Here is a 21,347-nt window from a genome sequence, read left to right as displayed (position 1 = left end):
TATAAGACACATGATTTTATTTTTAATTCTTTAATAACGTGAAAACATTAGAAAAAAGTCAAAATTTTCATTTTTTTTTAAAGCCGTTTTCATTGCTTTTTTTACTTTGTCTCCATGTTCCCCCCCGCCTTCTTCCCCTCCCCTCTCCCTAACTCTCTACCTCCCCCCTTAAATAACTCGATCGGTAATTAATCTTATTTAGAGCAATAATACAGACACATAATAAATTTTTTTCATCTGAACAAATTTTCACAAACACACACACACACACACGCGCACGCATTCAAAAAATTGTAAAAAAAAAAAAAGGAAACCGGAAATTGAATTTTTACATATAAATATTATTATTTAATTAAATTAAAATTTTATTTTTTTCTTCTGCTATTTTTTTAAAAAGAAATGACGTCAAAAAAACAAAAATAATAATATTAATTAATTTTAACGATTAAAAATTTTTTGATTTTGATCGCTAAAAATTTTTCCTTTTTTTTTTTAATATTTATTATTTTTTTATTCATTTAAATTTATTATCAAAATTCATTCAGTTGTTATCATAAAAAATAATAATAATAATAATGATGATGATAATTTTTAATTAATATTTTCTTTTCATTTATATATTATATATTTTTTTTTCATTAAATATTAAAAAAAAAGAAAATAAAAACTTTAGTTTCGGTTTAATGAAAGTTAAATATACGAATGAAAAGAATAAAAATTATTATTATTATTATTAATAAGGAAAAACATTTAAACATTTACATTATTATTATTATTATTATTATTATTATTATTATTATTATTATTATTATTATTATTATTATTATTATTATTATTATTATTATTATTATTATTATTTTACGAATGTAATTTAAACGTTTTTTTTTTTTAACTTTTATTTCTTTTCTTTAAAAAAAAAATTTTTTTATTATTTTTCTTTTTTTTCCATTTTTTGACTTTACGACCACCACCACCACCACGACCGCCGCCATTTTTTTTTTAACTCTACCCTAACTGTCAGTTTTTCTTTTTCTTTTTCCAAGTTAACTTTCGTTAAATTTTAGACGTTTGAACTCAGAAATCCACTGAGTCGCATTAAGCCAAAAAAAAAAAAAAAGAAAAAATAATAAGAAAGAAAGAGAGAAAGAGAGAAAAAAAGAAAGAACAAAAAAAAAAGAAAAAAGAAAAAAGATTTATTGTATTTTACATTAAACTTAAACTATTTGATATATTTTATTTTATTATTCTTTTTTTTTTTTTTTTAATACAAAACTCTAGTTAACCGCAAAAAAAAAAAAAAATTTATTATTTATTACCCCCTTTTTTTTTCTTTTTTAAATTTTACATTTCATTACTTTAACGACAGCAAAAACAAAAAAAAAATTATTTAAACTACAATTAGCAAAAAAAAAAAACAAGAAAAAAAAAATTTTCTACTCGATTACTTCAATCGATAAAAAAATTACCTTAATTTAAATTTTAAAAAAATTATTATTATTATTATTTTTAGAGTTTTTTTTTCAGTTATAACAAAACAAATTTAAATTTAAACGCGTCGTCACAACAACAACAACAAATCCCCTTCTCCCTTCCCCTCTTTCCCCCTTCCCTCCCTCGTCCTTTTTCTTCAACGAACTCGCGAAAAAAAAAGAAAATTTTTATTTATGAATAAAATATTAAAAAAATATTTATTAATATAAATTCCAATAAAAAAGGTGGTTTTAAATTTCTAGAAAAATTCCATCCGCATTCTAGTTCTAATTTAAATGCATCGTTAATGGGTTTCCTTCCAAGATTACTACAAACGGTCGAACGTAAATCATCGGATACCAAAAAACAATCTTCGATATTTTCTTCGCATAAATATTGTCGTTTTTTTCTTTCCCATTCTTCTATCCACCTAACAAACACAAACACGCACACGCACACGCGTGATAAGAATACAATCGATAACAACAACAATTAAAATTTTAAAAAAATTAAAATAATATAAATAATTCTCGTGTTAAAATGGCGTCTCTCGATTTCGTTAAAATTATACAACGTGGTATCGTAAAAATCTAATGCCACGACAAATCCCCTCCTCTTCTTTTATCCCCACCCAAATTAAAACTCACCCGATTGCGCATTCGCACATCCAATTATTATCATTTATTTTTAAATCCGTTAAAAAAATTTTTTTTGGAACGTTTGGTTCGTCTCCAGTATTCGGATTAAATAAAGTTTCCAGTTTATTCGACCTCACATCCAGTGATAAATTTCTTATTTGTTTACCGTTAAAAAAAACATTTTTAGATATTTCTTCGATCGACGTATTAAAAATTACTAAATTAAAAATTGGACTTCTTACTCCCTGGAAACAAAAAAAAAAAATGTCACCATTTTATCATTCTTTGCCTCCTCAAAAAAAAAAAATTATTTTTTTTTTGTATCACCTGTAATAAATTATGGGGGACCGTTTTAAGACCCCGACCTACGAGTGTTAAATTTCTTAATTTATATGGAAACCATTCGGTCGCGGAATCGTCATTTATGGAAAATTTAGAATTTTCCAATATTTCAACGTAAAGATTATTTAAACCGTGATTTTCTTTAATCATATTAAAAACGTTTAAATCATCTTGAGTTCCGTTAATTGTTAATTTTAAATTTTCCAAAAATGTTATTTTACCCAATGTTCCTTTCTGGAGAAAAGAATAATTATTATTATTATTATCATTCACGTTAAAAATTTTATTTATTATTGGGAAATATAAAGAAAACCTGAAAAGCATCGAGCGGAGCATTTCTCAAATCGATTTCTCTTATCGTTTGACTTTGTTGAAAATTAATCGATTCCAGTGGATTTCCAGAAATTCCCAAATATTCGAGTTGTGTGAATGCATTTATTGCTGGAGGTACGGTCATTATTTCGTTCGAACCTAATTCCAACCTTCTTAGATTTGTTAAATTATGTGGGAATTCGTATGGTATTGTAAAAATTTTATTTTCCGACAAATCTAAATTTTCTAAAGATGATAAATGAAGGGCTGGAACCTGGAGAGAGAGAAAAAAAATAAATAAATAAAAAGTTTTTTTTTTTTTTTTTCATCACCACCACCGCCTTCCATTAATGGGATTTTTTTTCTAAAGAAATTTATATATATATAAATTTTCTTTTTTTTTTTGTATGTAAGCTTTAAATCGCGAGGGGTTTTTTCTTTTTTTTTTTTCTACACGACTCGTCACTTTAATTTGAACCATTGTTCGAATGGAAAAAGGAAAAACGGAAACGGAAATGGACAGAAAGTAAAATTTATATATATTATTGAATTTTTAAAATCTCACCGTGTTTAAAGATAGATTTTTTAAAAAAAGACTTTCCAAAGTGTCATCTAATCCGTAAAAGGGTTGATCCTTTGAATCAAGAGTTATGTTGACATTATGACTCAGATCCAACACGCATAATCTTTTTAAAAATGAAAATTCTCCATTTTCAATTTTCGAAATGTGATTTTTACCCAAATTCAACAAATATAAATTCTAAAAACAAATCGTTAAAACGCAAACGTTTTTTTCTTTTTTTAATATTATCGCCACCGCCATCGCCATGACGTTTTTATTTTTTTTTTAATATAATTTTTACGATACCTTAAATTTCGCAAACGCTTCCGGTTTGGGCAGATTTTTTATTTTATTCGAATATAAATTTAATTCGGAAAGCGTTTTTCCAGAATTTTCGTTGAAACTATCCAACGGTATTATCGTTAAATTATTATTCGACAAATCTAATCTTTCCAACGGTCCGTCGTTGAATAAATTTTCAGGTACGACGTCGAGTTTATTATTCGATAAATCTACTATTCTCAAACGGTGAAAACCGTCGAACAATAACGCCGGTAATTCGTTTAATAAATTATTTGAAAAATAAAAAACCTGAAACGACAACAACCAATATGACGACAAAAATGACGTCACACACGTGGCATCCATTTGCAAATGCTTACCTGAATGCTTTTGGTATTAGCAAACGTATCCTGTTCGATGTATTTTAATCGATTGTGAGAAATGTCGATCCATTGCAAATACAACATGTCGCCAAAAGTATCTTTCGTTATGTTAATTAATTTATTATATGATAAATAAAGATGAGTTAAAGATTGTTCGACAGGTTTTAAATCTTTCGGTTTTAAATAAGATAGGTTATTGTGCGACAAATCCAACGCCTTGAAAATAAAAAGAGAAAATTTTTTTTTATTGTGTGAATTTCCGTCGACATTTATCTCGTTTTAATTGTTTTGATTTTTATAAAAAGGTCATCGACCCTTTGGAATTTACCTTTATATTAACGTGTTCCGGTGTAAAATTATGATTATCAAAAACAGACGCGTTTGCCGTTAATTGTTCTATATTGTTGAATGATACGTTTAATGTGAACGACGACAGGGTGCCAACTTGTTCTAAACAACCGTAATTAAATAATTTTATTTTATTATAAGCTAAATCTAATTTTTCCAATTCTGGTAAATCTTGAAAAATCTGTTTTGGAAAAAGAAAAATATAATAATAAATTTATTCCCATTATTATTATTATTATTATTATTGATTTTTTTCTATCCTAAAGGATTTTATATTTACCTCGTCGTCTAAAGATGATATTTGATTTCCACGTAGGTATAAATTTCTAAGTTTATATAAATTAACGAATGATTTTTTTTCAATTGTTTTTATACGATTATCGTTTAACCATAAATTTTCCAGATTTTTCAAACCGGAAAATGTTTTACTTTCGATTCGAGACAATTGATTGAACGATAATTGAATCGTGTTCAATTCTAAATGCATGTTTTCCTGTATGGAAATCAAAAAAAAATTTATTTTTATTCCTTTTTCAATTTAAATTTAAATTTAAATTTAATTTTAAAAAAAGAAAAATCCTTTAAATAATTTTTTTATAGGAAAAAAAGGAGGAAAAGAAAAAAAAAGGAAAATTTTTTTTTTTGACGTCGGAAAATACACAAAGGAAAATTTTTTTTTCTTTCTAGTTTTACTTGGTATTATCATTATTATTGTTTTAATTACTCGGTATTTCTATTTACGATGCTACTAAGTTTTTTTTTTTTTATAAAAAAAGGAATTTTATTTATTTCCTTTGAAATTTAAAAATATTAAAATCTTTTTACACGTTTTTCACAAAAAAAAAAAAGAAAAAAGATGGAGAAACACAAAAAAAAGGGATTTTTTTTTTATTCCATAATTTTTTCCTTTTCCTCTTTTTTTTTTTATTCATTCCTTTCCCCCCCCCCCTCTTCTCTCTTTTTTCTTTCATGTATAATTTATGATTGGTAAAAATATAATAAATTTATTATTAAAGACAAAAAAAAAAAAAAAAAAAAAGAAAAAAAGAAAAATTGGGAAATAGATAGATTGATAATAATAAAATGGCGGAGAAAATAATGAAAAAAAATTTTCACGGGTTTTTTTTTTAATCGATAATTCGATGATTTTTTTTTGGACACCTGTGGAGGAGGAGGAGGGGAGGGAATACGGGGACAGGATTCACGCCATTTGCAAATCGCACTGACGATAATAATAATAATAATAATAATAATAATAATGATTTTTTTTATACGCGTATTTCTTTTTTTTTCGCTAAAAATTTTAAAATGAAGACAGAAGGAGGGAAAGAGGGGGAAGGGGAGGGTAAAAAAAATCGTTATAAAAAATAATTTATCGTTTTATCTCACCTGGAAAGTTCTTGGAGAAATAAATTCGATAAAATTATCCTGGAGGAAAATGATTTTTAATCGTTTCAAATGAAAAAATAATTTTTGAGGTATATTTTTAAAACCGTTATTTGATAAATCTAAAAATTCCAAAGACGTCAATTGTTTGAATATATTTTCCGGAAGTTGCGTCACGGATGACGATAAACCGTTAGCCAATGATAAATATTCGAGACTGTGAAGAACCTGCGACAACAAAAAAAAAATCATATAATATTTATTTGTAAAAAAAAAAAAATGGCGGAATGAAGAGGAGAGGATGCCGCGTTAGATTTTTATTTATTTATTGGGAAAATTAAATTTTTGTATTTATTTTACGTTTTTTCGGGGATGTACGAAATAAAAAAAAAAAAAAAAAAGAAAAGTTTCCGTTTGGATTTTTTTTTTTTTTACCGGTTAAATCGAGTAAAGTAAATTTTTTTTTTTTTTGAGTTGAAAAACATGAAATTTGGGTAGCAGCTGTTAAAAAAAAAAAAAAAAAATTTTTCTACCTTCCTTTATTAAATTTATTTTATCTGACGAAATACAAAAAAAAATAAAATAAAATAAAATAAAATTACAATGGAAATGTTTTTAAAAGGAATAAAAACCGATCACGACTAAATATTTATTATAGTTTTAAATAAAAAACGCGTGGGGGGAAGAAGGAAGGAGGGAGGAAGGGAAAGACGAGGGGCGAGGGTGGGATCGGGGAAAAAAAGAAAAGCCTAAATAAAATCTTTCGGTTGATAAAAAAAAAAATTAAAATTTTCTTTCTTTCGTTTGTTCTTTTTATTTATTTTTCCACTAATGTTTTCCACACACACAAAAAAAATTTTTTTTTTTTACGCCATCGGCCATGTTTTTAATTGAAAAAAAAAAAATAAAATAAAAAAAGTTAAAATTTAAAAATGGTTTTAAGTTTTTTTAGAGAGTGAATAATTCTATTTTTTTTTTTTTGCGTGTGCTCGCGCGATGATTTTAAAAGGTTCAAAACGACAGAAATAAAAAAAAAAGGATTAAAAAAAAAAAAGTGTGTGGGGGGAGGATCAAGCTTTTGTTATGTGAGAAAAAACCGGGGGATTTTATTTTTTTTTCACCCCCACACTCAAATGAAACCGGAGAGAGGAAATGGGAGATGGGAGAAGGGGGGGGATGCGTGCGTGAGTGAGGAGAAAAAAAAGAAAATTATTTTTATTGTTTGTTTTTTAGGAATTTGACAAAGGAAAACTTTTTCTTACCTCGGAAAAAGCTTCGCTTTCTATTGTCGAAATTGAATTTTCAGATAAATCCAACCTTCTTAATCCTCTAACATATTTGAAAACGTGATTTTTTATATTTTTAACATTGCTGTAGGATATTTTAAGTTCTTCCAACTGATTAAAAAATCTTTTTTTCTTATCGTTTATTGGTAAATACGTATGAGGATATTTATAAATTGTCAACGATCGAATATTATTCAATCTTCTGTCAAAAAATAAATAAATAAAAATATTATTATCTCGGAGCAATATTTTTTTTTTTACTACTCCCTCCCTACCTCCCTCCCACACACACACACACATTCTCTCTCTCTCTCTTTCTTTTACATAAGCAAACAAACAAAAATAGAGAAAAAAAAAAAAAACGTGAACGAATTAACAGTTTACCTATCATCGTTTTCAAAATCGTCATCATCATCATCATCATCATCATCGGATTCTTGTATTTCTCCATTTATAATAAGATTTTCCAACGAATTTTTATACGAATCGAAAACATGATCAAATATAAATTGAAATAAAAAATTATTATTTTTTATATTAAAACTTTTTAATAATTTAAATTCCTTTAAAAAATTTTTCGGTATTTCCGTTATGTTGTTTCCTTCTATGTTTAATATTTCCAAATTTGATTCTAAACCGGAAAATGAATCCGATTTTATATCAGACAATTCGCAATCTTCTAAATAAAGTTCTCGTATTTTTGTTTGTTCGAAAGCACCTTTCTAAAAATATCAAAACAAACAAACAATTTTTTTTTTCAAAATGTTATTCTCCTTTTCCTTCCTCTCTCTCTCTCTCACACACACTCACCTCGATATAAACAATCGGATTCCCATTTAAATATGTACGATTTATAACGGGAAAATGTTTAAATGATTCCGTTGGTAAATATTGTATTTGATTGTAATCCAATCTTAAACAATCTAATAATAAATTAACGGATTTTCCTTTGTTTCTATCCTGCGTGAAATCTCTAACTTCCGTAATCCGATTGAAAGACACGTCAAAATGTCTTAAATCCCTGTAGGAAAAATAAAAAAAATTTTTTTTTAAATTAAATAATAATAAAAAAAAAAGGCTCCCTCTCTCCCTTCCTCATCTTACCCCAATTCGGATATTTGATTCAATGGTATTTCCGATAAGAGATTATCCGAAAGATTTAATTCGGATAAACGAAGGGTGGTGGTGGTGGTCCCTGTTGTTCCTCCTTTAAATGCAAACGTGTCCAATTCCATTAATATATTATTACTTAAATCTAAATATTCTAATTGTCTTAAATGTGTAAAAGTTTTCGGTCTTATATTTGTTATTTTATTTTTTTTCAATATTAAATTTCTTAGAGAATTTTCCAAACCGATCCAATCGTCTGAACTTAAACTCGTTATTTGATTATCTGATAACAGAAAAAAGAAAAAAATGTCCGTCATAAAACTAATACTCTACTAAACTAAATTTTTTTTTTTAAATCCTCACGTTTAAAAAACAATTAAATTTAAATTTAAATTAATAAATTATCATTTTTAACTTATCCGATTGTGTTAATTAAACGTGATAATAATAATTTTTTACGTTTTAATTTCGTTGATGTTAATTACGAGGGGGTAAAAATATTTAATTAACCTTAGACGAAAAAAAAAAAAAATTTAATTTAAAAAAAAATAATTTTTTGTATGTGTGTGCGTGCGTGTTATTATCATTACGTTTGTAGTGTTTTAAATAAGGGTGGGTGAAAAAAAACATTTGATATATGGTTAAAATTTATATAAAAAAAAAAAAGAGGGAAAGTTTTAAAACCTCTTCCTCACTTATGTTTTGTTTGTTTTTTCGAGTATACTAAACTTTTTTTATATCATTGAAAAGTTAGAATTTTTTTTTTTTTTTTTTAAATTTATAATTACCTGATAAATCCAAAACTTTTAATTTTTGAAGATGGCAAATTGAATGAATGGGTACTTTTTTCAATTCGTTACTTTGTAAATTCAATTCCCAAAGTGATCTTTCCAAACCAATGAAACTATCTTCGTCGATTTCTTTCAAAGAATTACGTATTATTTCAATTTTAAAAAGACCTAAATAATAATAACGATTTTTTTAATTTAATAAATCCCACGTAAATAGTAATAATAATAATAATAATATTACCGGTTCTACTTAGAAAATAAGGTTCGATAAAATGTAAACCGTTATTTTCTAAATGTAACATAAAAGCTTTCGACGTGTTTATACGTCTCGGAATGTTTAACAAAGGTATGTCTTTACACGTAACTCTTCCTAAATCCGGATATGCTTTAGAGCAATAACATAATGGATTAAAAAAACATGGCGGATCTTTTTTATGATCGCCGGATACGTAATAAAAATTATTAAAAAATGTTAAAATAATAATAAATGATAAATTAAAATACATTTTAAATTTTTTTATTTTTCCTCACCACACCTGTAATTAAAAAAAAAAATTGAACACGTGTATATTAATAACACTAATTATTATTATTATTAAATAAAAAAACTTACCTTAAATAAAAAATTTCATGAACAACCAAACTAAAAACTTTTAAACTACCAAACCAAACTGCTAAAGAATAATTTAAGGTCAACAATGAACAAAAAAAAAAGAAATGACCTTTTGTACGGTTTCCTTTAACTAGATTATTATTATTAGTTTTAGTTAATAAAAAAAAAAAAAAAAAAAAAAAAAAACTTTTTTAAACTCTTTTTAAATACAAAAAAAAAAAATTATTCGACAACACTAAAAGGTTTTCGTTATTCTCTCTCTCTCTCTCTCTCTCACACACACACACAATTGTTATATACATTTACAACAACGTCCCGGTATTAACTAATCCAAATTTTATAAAAAAAAATACTTTTAAGGTTTTAACTTATGGTGTGTATATGTGTGAACTTGATAATTCATAGAGTAATATTATTTCACCCACGCACACGCACACACACACACACACACATTCAACATGCAAGTTTAATATAATAAAAGTTCACTAAAGAAAAAAATTAACTTTTTAACATTAATTAATACAATTTTTTTTTTAAAAAGAGCGTGTGTTGATTTTTTTTTTTTTTAATGTCTGTCTGTTTGTCTGTTTGTTTGTCCGTAACTACAAACTACACCTTGAACAATTTTTGTTGGGTTTCTTCTACTTAAATTTTATCGATAAAAAACAAAATTAAACAAAATATTTAATTGAATTAATAATAATGCGTACGATCGGAGAGAGAGAGAGAGAGAGAGAGACTTTGTTAAAAATATGAAATTTCATAATTAATTAAAAATTTCATTTCCGGTTTTTTTTTTTTTTTTTTGTAATGTATCGATCGATAAATTATTAAATATAATAATAATAATTGACGTTATTAATTTTAAATTTTTAAAGTTTTGAAGATTTGTAATTTACAAATAATTTTTTTTTAATGAATGGGAAGGGGAAAGGTGGAAGAGGAAAGGGGGGGGGGTAAAAGGTCAAAGACGAAAATATATATTTCCTTCCAGTAAAAAAATGGGTGTACGTGTGCGTGTTAATCACATTTACAAAATGTAATGTGAGAATCACGAATAAATAGTTGTTAAATGTTATTTAAAATACGTTTACAAAAAAAAAAAAAAAATAATTCGATAACTTTTTAAAAAAAAAAATTCACACCTAAAATAAATCCACCATTTTCATTATTATTATTATTATTATTAAGTAACGTTTTTTTTTTTTTTTTAAATAAAATAAAATAAAATAAATAAGCGAGCCAATTTTTTTTTGTTGCTCTTTGCTCTTGTTATTATTCACGATGATGACTTAAATTTTTATTTTTAGACGGTTGAACCAAAATTAGAAAATACTAGAAAAAAAAAAAAATTTTTTTGTAGTTCCCCCCAGTTAAATTTTTTAGTTTTTTACTGTGTTGAAACCGTTTTGGGTAAGGAATAAAATAAAAAAATTGTACGTAACTTAAAAGGTAATCAATCAATCAATCAATCAATCAATCAAATAATTTAGTTTTTATTTTATTTTTTCGTGATCGAAATTAAAAAAAAAATTTATTATTATTATTTCAGACAAAAAAAATTTTTTTTTAGCTTCTCACACACTCACTCAAGTGTTGCCACACGTTATTATCATTATCATTAATAATAATTATATATTTAAAAAATAATAATAATAATAAAAAAAAAAAAAAGGAAAAAAATCATCGTTTCTGCTTTTGTGTGTGTCTGTGTGTTTGTGTGTGGTGAGTGCCACGACACCTTGTTATTATTATTATTATTATTATTATTTTTTGAACACATTTTACCCGTATACAATTATGTCAACAAATGAACAAAACAAAACAAAAAGAATTCGTTATCAAAATGGCAATAAAAAATTTCAAAAAGAAAATTTAATTAAAAATCATACGTCAAATTTTTCCGAATGTGATAAAAATTTATGGGAAGAAAAGAAAAAAATTTGTGACGATTCAAACAAAAATGAAGATACGGTTAAAAATATAAATAATAATAATAATAATAATAGTAATACGGAAAAGGGAATCGTTGATAATAATAATATTATTGTAACGAATAATAACGTTGGTAAAAATATCAAAAACGATATCGATTCTTCTTCGCCTTCTTTTTTTACGATAAATAACGTGGGATTAAATAAAGAATCATCATCATCATCATCAGATGTTAAAAAAATGTCTCGGCCAAGTAAGTTTTTTGTAAAATGAAAATTTTTTCTTTTATATATATATATTTATTTATTGATTTATTAAAATCGATCGATCGATACGAAAATTGAAGGTGATGATTATTTAATTTAATTAATTTTTATTTGTATTGTTTATATACATAATAATTAAGAGCGTATAAAACGTCAAAAAAATTTACTAACAACAGATCAGAAAACTCGTTTACCAAATAAATCGATAACTCGTCCAAGCGTTTCCGGTAACATAACAAAAGCTTCCGGAGAATTAACAAATCAACAATCAGTTAAATGTACAAAAGATGATATTAAATATTGGAAAAATAGAGAACAAGAATTATTGGCTAAAATATCAGATTTAGAAAATTTAGTTGCTAATAATAAAGAAACGATTATGGGAAAAGAAAAACCGGAAATGGATTCATCGACGACTACAACGACGACGACGACGGTAAATTTTATTTTTACTTAAAAAAAAGTGAAAGTTGAGGTGGGTGTGTGAGGGATTATTTTTAAAAAAAATTATTATTATTAATAATTACAGGGTGTCGGTGGAAAGGGTAAGGAAAACGATGAAAAGGATAAGGGTAAAGAAAAAGAAAATTACAAGAATAAAATTCAAACGATTGAAAAAGAAATATTAAATAAGCAAAAAGAATTAACGACGGAAACAAATTATAAAAATTTTAAAAGTTCCGAAGAAGTTGCTAATTATTTAAAAATACAAAATGAAGATTTGAGAAATGCTTTGGCTAAAATGACGACCATACTAAGAGATAAAACTACCATGTGCATAAGTCAAGAGAAAAAAATTGCCGCTTTGGTTAATCAAGTTGAATCGTTGAAAGAAGTTGTCGCCATAACAAAAGATCTACTAAATATAAGAAACATGGAAGTTCAACATTTATCAAACGACATAACAGCCATGGAAACTAAAATCGATTGCGAAAGGCAAAGACACAATCAGGTACGTATCGATTTATTCCCCCTCCTCCTCCCCACATCGATCGATTTATGATAATAATACTAATTTTTAGATGCTCGTCAAAATGGACGAAGCCGTGAAATTAAATAGCGATTTAAAAAAAGAATATGAAAATCAATTGAAATTATTTCAACATTTACGTGAAAGCTATGAGAAAAAAATGGTTTTCTTATCACGTGATCAATTAAACGGTAAAAATGATAATAATACCCAAATTGAAAAAGGTATTGTCAATTCTAATTCTGATTCACAAGTACAAAGTTTGACGCTTTAGGTAATAATAATAATAATAATTAAATTTTTCTTTTTTTTTTTAAATCTATGTAACAAAAAAATTATTAATTAATTTAAATGTTTAATAACTTTTTATAAATTAAAATATTATTATCATTATTATTTTAGATAAATTACACAGCGTGAGTGCCACAGACAACAACAACCAAAAAATTAACTCAAAGTTAACGTAGATTATTATTATTTTTTTACTTATTTATTTATTTAATTTTTGTTATTTATTTATTTTATATATATATATACATATATACTAATTATTTATTATCGATTTTTTTTGTTTCTCCCCTCCCCCTCCCCCCGCCGATCAATAATCGAATCGATTTGGTGGTTTAAAAAAAAAAAAATGGTTTTTAAAGATTTAATTTTAATTCTATATATATTTTAATTTATATATTTTAATATTTTACATTCAGCTTTGTTATTGGCACTATAATTTATTATTATTATTATTATTATTTTATTTCAATTTGACAAATAAAAATATGAAACAACGATTTAATTTTTTTTTGGGGGGGTTCACACAATGACTTCCATACGATTACCCTTTCTTAAAAATCTAATTTGTCCCTGTTGAAAATCCGTAAATTTTTGGCACTTGAAAGTAAATAAAACCGTTTGTTGTCCGAAATTCGCTTCGAATCTAAATTAAAAATAATAATAATAATAATAATAATAATTATCGAAAAGTTTATAAAAAAAAAAAATTTAAATTTAAGTGTTTCGTGATACTCACTCCGTGCTTATGTTAACTTCCGGAGGTTTCCCAACGGCGTTTTGAATGACCAAAAACATTTTCGTAACCATTTCTATTACGTGACCCGTTTGAAAAATAAAATCTCCCTTGTTTTTAACCAAATCGCTATTGAACAAACATCCGGATGATTGTAATTGATCGGACGAACACGTCACGGAAGGTAACTTGTGGTGAAAAAATTTTAAATTTTTTTTTTTTTTTTTTAATCCCAATCGAATTGAGAAAAACGTTTTCCGGAACATAATACAAAACAAACTTACGGTTTTGACGTGGAAGACGGCCACGTTATCCGTGTAAGGAGACAACGACAAACGATAAATTTCCGAAGCGGGAATTCGGTATTTGATTTGTAAAGTTCTTTGATCTAATATGAGCATGCTGTTGGTGCTTAATACGAACAATACCGGTACGAATTTCCCACTCGATCTCGTTATTTTATTTATTATGTCGGCAAAAACGACGTATTGATCGTTTGTTTCCAACGACATTTTTTTCCACTGTAAATTATTTCTCAATCTAACGTAATCTCCTATGAACGGATGTGACACGGATCTCGCGTACGACGCTTTCCTATCTTTGAATATTATACTCGCCGTTACTTTTTCACGCATTCGATTTTTTGCCGTTTGATCGAATTTCATTCGGTATTTGGAACACTAGGATAGGAAAACATAAATTTGATATACTTGAAAAACCATTTCGGTCGATAAAAAAAAATTAATATTAAAAAAAAAAACTTACTCGCCATTTGTGATGTATGGATTTAAGCAAATGACTTGTTTCCATTAATCTAGGAGAACAATCGGGCCAATCTTCACCGATGGGACTTTCATCCGGTAAATATTTTATTAAATGCCATATAAACATTTTCCTCTGCAATCATATTGTAAATTTATCATACATTTATCAATGTTTTCATTTTTAAAAATTCCAAAAAAAAAAAATTAATTGAATTACCTTCCAGTTCAAATAATATTTATGTATGATTTTAACAGCCCACAAAACTTTTTTTTCGAATCGTAATCTTTTTAATTCTTTTCTTGCCTGAAAAAAAAAAAAAAAAAACATTCTTAATTAGGTTCGTTTCAGTTAAATTCATTTTTTTTTTTTTTTTTTTTTTTTTTAAATTTAATTTTTATTACTTTCCAACATTTCCAAGCCGAAAGTATGACAAAACTACTGAGCTTAATTGTGCGATACAGTTGTCGTTTTCTGTAACCCTTCCATGTTTTTTGTATAATAACGGCCAAATCGTGAAGCCTTTCTCGTCTGAACTCTTCTAATTCGTATACCTGTATAAATAATTAACGTTTTTAATTTTTTTTTTTTGAAAATTTACCGACATTAAAACTTTGATTTTACCGTTCTTGGACTCCGAACAAAAACTTTTGTTCTTCCGAATGCGAATTCGCCATTTGGAATGGGAAGATCTTTTAAAAGTCGTGACACTCCTTCGGGAAATGAATTTTTTTTCCAATTTGGCCACGTGTAAAGGGAAAGCATTTTATAACGATTTAAAAACGATTCGTATTCCAATTTGAAACAAAAACCTTGTCTTCGAACTCTAACCGTTTCTATTAGGCTAAAATTTTTTAATTAATAATTTTTTTTTGAAATCACGACATTAAGAAGAAAAATTTTTATGTTTTTTACCATAAATAACGTATTTGATGTTGAACAAGCGCCGTTTCGAATATTCTCGGTTGTTTTAATTCGTTTGGTTTTATACAACGTACGTAATGAGGTTGTTTAGAAGACAAATTTTGAAGAAGTGCACTTAATGATATTTTAAATTGAGTACCAACGGTCGCCGGGAATTTGCCAGCAACCCGTTTGGGATTTCCTTCCGGAAAAAGAATTTTGAGCAAGGGATGATTACATTTGTACATTATTTGTGATAAATTACGACTAAGAACATCTCTATTTTTTTCAACGAAACCTTCTACAACATACGTGACCGAACCGGCAAAGTGTCGCAATCTAATCATAAAATAAAATTTTAAAAAGTGTAAACAAAATTAACTCAAAAAAAAAAATAAAAACTTGTAATTTTTAAAACCTGAAGCAATTTGTAGCTAAACCCGTATCGGATATCATTAAACTTCTGCTAGTTTTTGTTTTGACTTCGAAATGAGAGTGACCAGAATATAGTGAAATATTATTTAAAAATAATTCATCGGATTTTGCTCCGCATTTAACGCATTCTTCATCGAGCATTGCCAATATTCCACAATTATTCTGAAATTAAACAAAAATAATTATTTTAATAGATTGACAGGTTTTAAATCAAAATTATTGATAACGAACTTTTTCTATTAAATCACAGATAACATCATTGTGAACATAATCGATAGGAATCCATTCAATTCCCTCCATAATATATTCTTCCTGTTCTTTTTTCAACGTTACACCTGTTATAATTTGTTGTAATTTTTCATCGCTATAATTAATTAAAAATTGTTCAAATCTATTCTTTTCGAATATTTCAAATCCATACATATCTAATATTCCTAAAAATTTATTTTTCCTATATTTTTTTACCTGAAAAATACAGAGTTGACTAAAGTTATTACTTATAAAATAATTATTAGTCAAGTTAAATTAATAATTAAATTCAACATTATTTCATATTCACCATAATTAATTCATTTATTTTATTGACTAAATACGTAAATAATCTACTGTATAAGGCTTTACATAGAGAATTTCTCGCATAAGATGCTTCAGGACCGTTTAATTCAGTTATTAAGATATCTGACTTATTATCCAGTATTTTGTTGGTTAAAGCACTTTGTAAAAATTCAGGCTCTACTTCTAACATCTGACAAACTTCATATAGTTCTGAAAAAAAAACATGAAAAAAAAATTAAGATGAAAAGGTATTAATGAAAAAAATAATAAAAATTTAATTCGAATGATAACTACCATAATCATTACTGATAACACAACTTTCTGTACCATCAATATTATTTGTAGAAATAAAATTTATATTCCCTAATTTTAATATGCATGATATAATTTTAAGTACATCTAGTACTTCAACAGAAGTAAATCCTAAAATTTCCATAGCATTCTGAAATGATTGAAGTACAAATGAAAATAAATAAATTTTCAAATATTATTTATTTGGAAATAGCTGTTAATTACTCGGTTTCAAAAAAAAAAAAAAATAATTAATACAAACTTTTGTCGTAATAAAATCTTCTTTATAATTAACATCTGGATAAAAATTTTTAAATGCACTTGATAAAATTGTATAATTTTCTATGTTTCTTTGAAGTTTTAAGGCTTTTAACAAATAAACATCAGATCCCATTAAAAGTTGATAAAATATATGAAAATTTCTATCTCCTTGCGAATGATGAGTAACACGAGACTGAAAAGTCGAAAAAAATTTATTTTAATGATTAAGACTATAAAACAAAAAATTTACCTATTTTAAACATAACACAAACATATATTTTTGAAAGTGATAAAATATGAAGGGCATACCTTCTCTAAAAAATCTGTTAGCATAAAAAAAATATTTTATTTTAATAATATTATAAATAAATAACATTTATGATAAAAAAAAAAAAATAAGCATTTAAACTTACAAATCGTAATTGTTCCACCGACGGCATCTCCTTTAAAATTGTATTCTACATCCAAATATTTCCCCTGTGAAAAATATTTTTAATTTAAATGGTGAATTAAATTTTTTGATTTTTTGACAATAAAATAAAATAAAACTATTTACAAATCTGGAAGAATTATCATTTCTACATGTTTTAGCATTTCCAAAAGCTTCTAAAACAATGTTGGCCTGAACAAAATGTTTTGTAGTAATTTGTGACTCCTGTGATTTTGAATCTAAACTTATCGCACAGAAAAATTGTAAAATTATTTTCATGGCTTCAGTTTTCCCTGATCCACTTTCACCTGATAATATTATACACTGATTTTCATTGCGATCTAATAAAAACCTGTATGCTGTACCAGCGATTGCATACCTAAAAAAATTTAACCATTTAATTATAAATTATCATACAATAGAATTAACACAAAACATAGGTTTTTACATATAATTGTAACTTACATGTGTGGAGGAAGTTGATAAGGACCCTTAGACCAATATCCTTTTACTAATTCTTCAGAATATAAGGCTAATTTCTTATAAGGATTAATAGCAACCAATAAATTTCCTATGTATGTCTAAACATAAAAATTTTTTTTGAGGATTGACCTCACTTAAATTTAACAAATTAGTGATTATTAATTTTTTCAAACTTACATAAATATGATCTCGCTTAAAACGTTGATGTAAATTATAAATAAAGGTTTCAGAATTAAGGGGATCAAGAAGTACTGAATCCCAAGCTCCTACCTCTTGATCTAGACTTAAAATATCCATCACAGATAATTAAAAAATTTACGCAAATGTATAATAACAATTGTAATTTTAAAAACATATAAACGAATTTTTAATAAATACTTTTAACGGTAATATATAAATGTTTACACTAAATAAGGCCCATGATTTAATGGTTATCAATCCAAAAATTGGCGGACATGGTATCACTTTAAAATTGTTTCTCTTAAAACAGAGAAGATCATTTTTAATTTTTAAACCATAAATAAAACTTTTGATATTTTTATTTAAATAAAATCCTTTTGACAATCAACAGAAAAAAAATTTATTATTCTTATAAATACTAAATGAATGAAAAACATACTATAACTCTTAATACAAACTCCATGTTTAATTTTTTTTGTGACGTCACAACGAATTCTTATGACAAGTATTTAAACTTGAAATAAAAAAAATACTTTATGAGAAATTTCAATTTTTTTTTGTAAAGATTGAAAAAAAAAAGAAAAACTATTTGATTTTTTTAAACACTTTATTTTTATTGTAAATAATTATTTTAATAAAACTTTTCCTTTTATAAAATATAAATTCTTTTGAATAAAATAACAATAAAATAAAACTTCAGTTCTTTTTTCACCTTTTTTTTTCTTTCCCAGTATTACAAAAAACTACAAATTTAAGCATAAGTAAAATATATTGTGTAGCGCTTTTTTTTTATTTTTTAAAAATACTATTACACACGTTTTACACACTGCACTATCTTAAACCTAATAAGCAACATAACTAATTGAAAATTTAATTGATATTTTAAATGGGAAAATATAGATAACATCAATTATTATTTTGTTTATCTTTACTTTAACTGTTAACTAATATTTTATGTAATATTTTAATTTTTTTTTTTTCAAAGCCATTACTACAAGTCATTTTTATAATTCTCTAAAATTATTTTAAAATCTGTACTAGAACTTATTTTCATAAATAGTAATTATTTATATGCATTTAAAAACGTAATTCAATTCATCCCTTAAATTTATTTAAATAGTATTTAAAAGGCACTATTGAGCTTAATAAGTAGGCACAACTATTTTCAGTCTTTTTAAATTTTTTTTCGAATTTAGGTAAATAAATAGGAAATAAATTTCGTTGCTGCTTTTACATTGTAATAGTGCAATAAAATTTAAAATAACTTTACATAAAGCTAATTATGTTAAAGAAAAACAAAAAAAAAAAAATCATGATTTGTTCCATGCATTTTGTAAATTCTGATATAGACTCCCAGGAAGAAAAACACCTTTCTCAGTAACTATACCAGTTATAAGACTGGCTGGAGTGACATCAAAAGCTGGATTCCAACATCCTATTCCTAAAATTTTATTTACATAATAATTAACTTTCGAATTAAAAAAATATTTTAAAAAAAAAATTATTACCCCTTGCTGCAATTCTCATATCTCCGATGTGAGTCATTTCCCTATCAGGCCTTTCTTCTATTATAATATGTTCACCACTAGGAATTGACAAATCTATACTATTTGCAGGTGCAGCTACATAAAAAGGAATACCATGAAATTTTGCTAAAACAGCTATTTGATATGTTCCTATTTTATTAGCTGTGTCACCATTAGCAGCAACCCTATCTGCACCAACCACAACTAATAAAAGAAAACGAAAAAAAACCTCATTAATTTATTACCTAAAACAATATAAAATATATATAGGCATTCAATAAACCTGCAGAAATATTTCTGGTTTTCATTAATGCGGCAACCATACTATCACAAATCAAAGTTGACGGAATTTTTTCATGAACAAGTTCATAAGCTGTCAACCTGGCTCCCTGATTATAAGGTCTAGTTTCCGTACAATACACAAGGTCTGAAAAATTAAATTGAAATTTTTTAATGTCCTTTAAAAAGTAGTATTTTAAAAATTATCATATTAACAATTAATTATATATTTTTAATTATTGTCACCTAATTTTTTGCTTGAGTGCAAAGTTCTTATAATCCCGAGAGCAGTACCAAAACCAGCAGTAGCTAAACTTCCTGTATTGCAATGAGTTAATATTCTTACAGGTCCATCACCTTGTATATTAGCTAAAATTGCAGCAGCTCCAAGTGCACCAATTGTTTCATTATCTGTTAAATCCTTTTTTAGCATAGCCTCTATAGCAGTAATAAATCTAAAAATTTTTTAAATTTTTCTACTTTATTACAAAAATCATAATTTCATTTTTTTTTTTTTTTTGTAAATTAAAACTGTTTCCCATACTTTTGTTTCATTTCAGCATGTGAAACTAAATCATTTTTTTCTAAATCATTAGCCAAAGCGATGAGCTCATCTGCTGCTATTTTCATATTGACTGCTGTTGGTCTAGCGGAAACAAGATAATTTAATTTTCCTTCAACATCTTGTCTCAAAGTTTTCTTCGAATCATGTTCTTCTTTTTGCAATTCAACGCAAAGGCTCAAACAACCAACGATAGCAATAGCTGGTGCACCTCTAACCTTTAAATAAAAATAAAATTAATTAAATATTATAAAATGAAAAATAAAAATAATCTGTAGATAATTTATAATTAAGTAACATTATTTAGAGTTCACTATTTTATTATTAAAGAATTTTCAATATGTTATATTAGAAAATTGTTATCAATAAGTTGAAAATTCTTATCTATGCCCACTCATATAAAGTTCAAAAAATAAAGTACTTACTTTACTTGCTCAAATGTTAGACAATTTTTTTTATAATTACCTGCATTGTATTAATAACTTTCCATCCATCTTCAACTCCATTTACAGAAATATACTTTGATTGTCCAGGTAACAATAATTGATCCAAGATTTCCAAAGATCCATTTTTATATTTAATTGCTTGCAAACTCATAGTTTCATGCAAGATAAATACAGCTCTTAATAAAAAACACTCATGTATCAAGGTTGTTGGTGTACGGTGTTGTGAAACTTGCAAACAGCTGTTTTCTGGGCTCTAATATGTAAACAAATTAATTAAAACAAATTAAGTTTTTTTTTTTTTAAATTTATTTCAATTACTTTTTTTTCCTTTTTTTTTTTTTTTTTACTCTTATAAGTTAAAGCTCATTTATTTAATTTTATTATTTTTTAATTGAGCTTTCAGAGTTCATTATGTACTATAATAAAAACACATAAAATTTAAAACAAATAAATAAAACAAAATAAATATTTTTTAATTACTCAGTTTGTAATTTAAATTTTTTTATTTTTTTCTGA

The 21,347-nt window shown here is 25.6% G+C and overlaps 4 protein-coding genes across 4 annotated transcripts; 1 reads left to right on the top strand and 3 right to left on the bottom strand.

The window, feature by feature from the left end:
- Nucleotides 1–2,113: 2,113 nt before the first annotated feature.
- On the bottom strand, nt 2,114–9,416 carry Phum_PHUM104090 (Chaoptin precursor, putative; the record flags this gene model as incomplete). Its single annotated transcript, XM_002423974.1, has 15 exons — nt 2,114–2,353; nt 2,436–2,684; nt 2,764–3,036; nt 3,328–3,522; nt 3,631–3,915; nt 3,987–4,205; nt 4,318–4,518; nt 4,618–4,830; nt 5,727–5,951; nt 6,986–7,211; nt 7,394–7,731; nt 7,820–8,030; nt 8,114–8,402; nt 8,908–9,078; nt 9,152–9,416. 15 exons carry the CDS (start codon nt 9,414–9,416, stop codon nt 2,114–2,116), a joined length of 3,600 nt encoding a protein of 1,199 aa, XP_002424019.1.
- Nucleotides 9,417–11,698: 2,282 nt separating this feature from the next.
- On the top strand, nt 11,699–12,968 carry Phum_PHUM104080 (uncharacterized protein; the record flags this gene model as incomplete). The annotated part of the gene is made up of 4 exons (XM_002423973.1): nt 11,699–11,711; nt 11,901–12,160; nt 12,254–12,676; nt 12,747–12,968. The coding sequence occupies 4 exons, from the start codon at nt 11,699–11,701 to the stop codon at nt 12,966–12,968; spliced, it is 918 nt and encodes a 305-aa protein (XP_002424018.1).
- Nucleotides 12,969–13,504: 536 nt separating this feature from the next.
- Nucleotides 13,505–18,135, bottom strand: Phum_PHUM104070 (myosin Ib, putative; the record flags this gene model as incomplete). The annotated part of the gene is made up of 18 exons (XM_002423972.1): nt 13,505–13,628; nt 13,722–13,847; nt 13,995–14,398; nt 14,484–14,615; nt 14,700–14,786; nt 14,885–15,034; nt 15,105–15,324; nt 15,396–15,722; nt 15,802–15,980; nt 16,050–16,283; nt 16,378–16,583; nt 16,668–16,815; nt 16,927–17,118; nt 17,235–17,248; nt 17,339–17,402; nt 17,482–17,734; nt 17,821–17,936; nt 18,016–18,135. 18 exons carry the CDS (start codon nt 18,133–18,135, stop codon nt 13,505–13,507), a joined length of 3,096 nt encoding a protein of 1,031 aa, XP_002424017.1.
- A 1,193-nt stretch (nt 18,136–19,328) lies between these two features.
- On the bottom strand, nt 19,329–20,982 carry Phum_PHUM104060 (uncharacterized protein; the record flags this gene model as incomplete). Its single annotated transcript, XM_002423971.1, has 6 exons — nt 19,329–19,459; nt 19,527–19,748; nt 19,828–19,971; nt 20,070–20,278; nt 20,368–20,603; nt 20,851–20,982. 6 exons carry the CDS (start codon nt 20,980–20,982, stop codon nt 19,329–19,331), a joined length of 1,074 nt encoding a protein of 357 aa, XP_002424016.1.
- Between the last annotated feature and the right edge of the window lie 365 nt (nt 20,983–21,347).

The sequence above is a fragment of the Pediculus humanus genome, genomic scaffold (genome assembly GCF_000006295.1).
Source record: "Pediculus humanus corporis 1103172107455 genomic scaffold, whole genome shotgun sequence".
In the NCBI taxonomy this organism is placed as follows: Eukaryota; Metazoa; Arthropoda; class Insecta; order Psocodea; family Pediculidae; genus Pediculus; species Pediculus humanus.
Note: the sequence above shows the minus strand (reverse complement) of the source record. Positions and strands in the feature narration are given on the sequence as shown.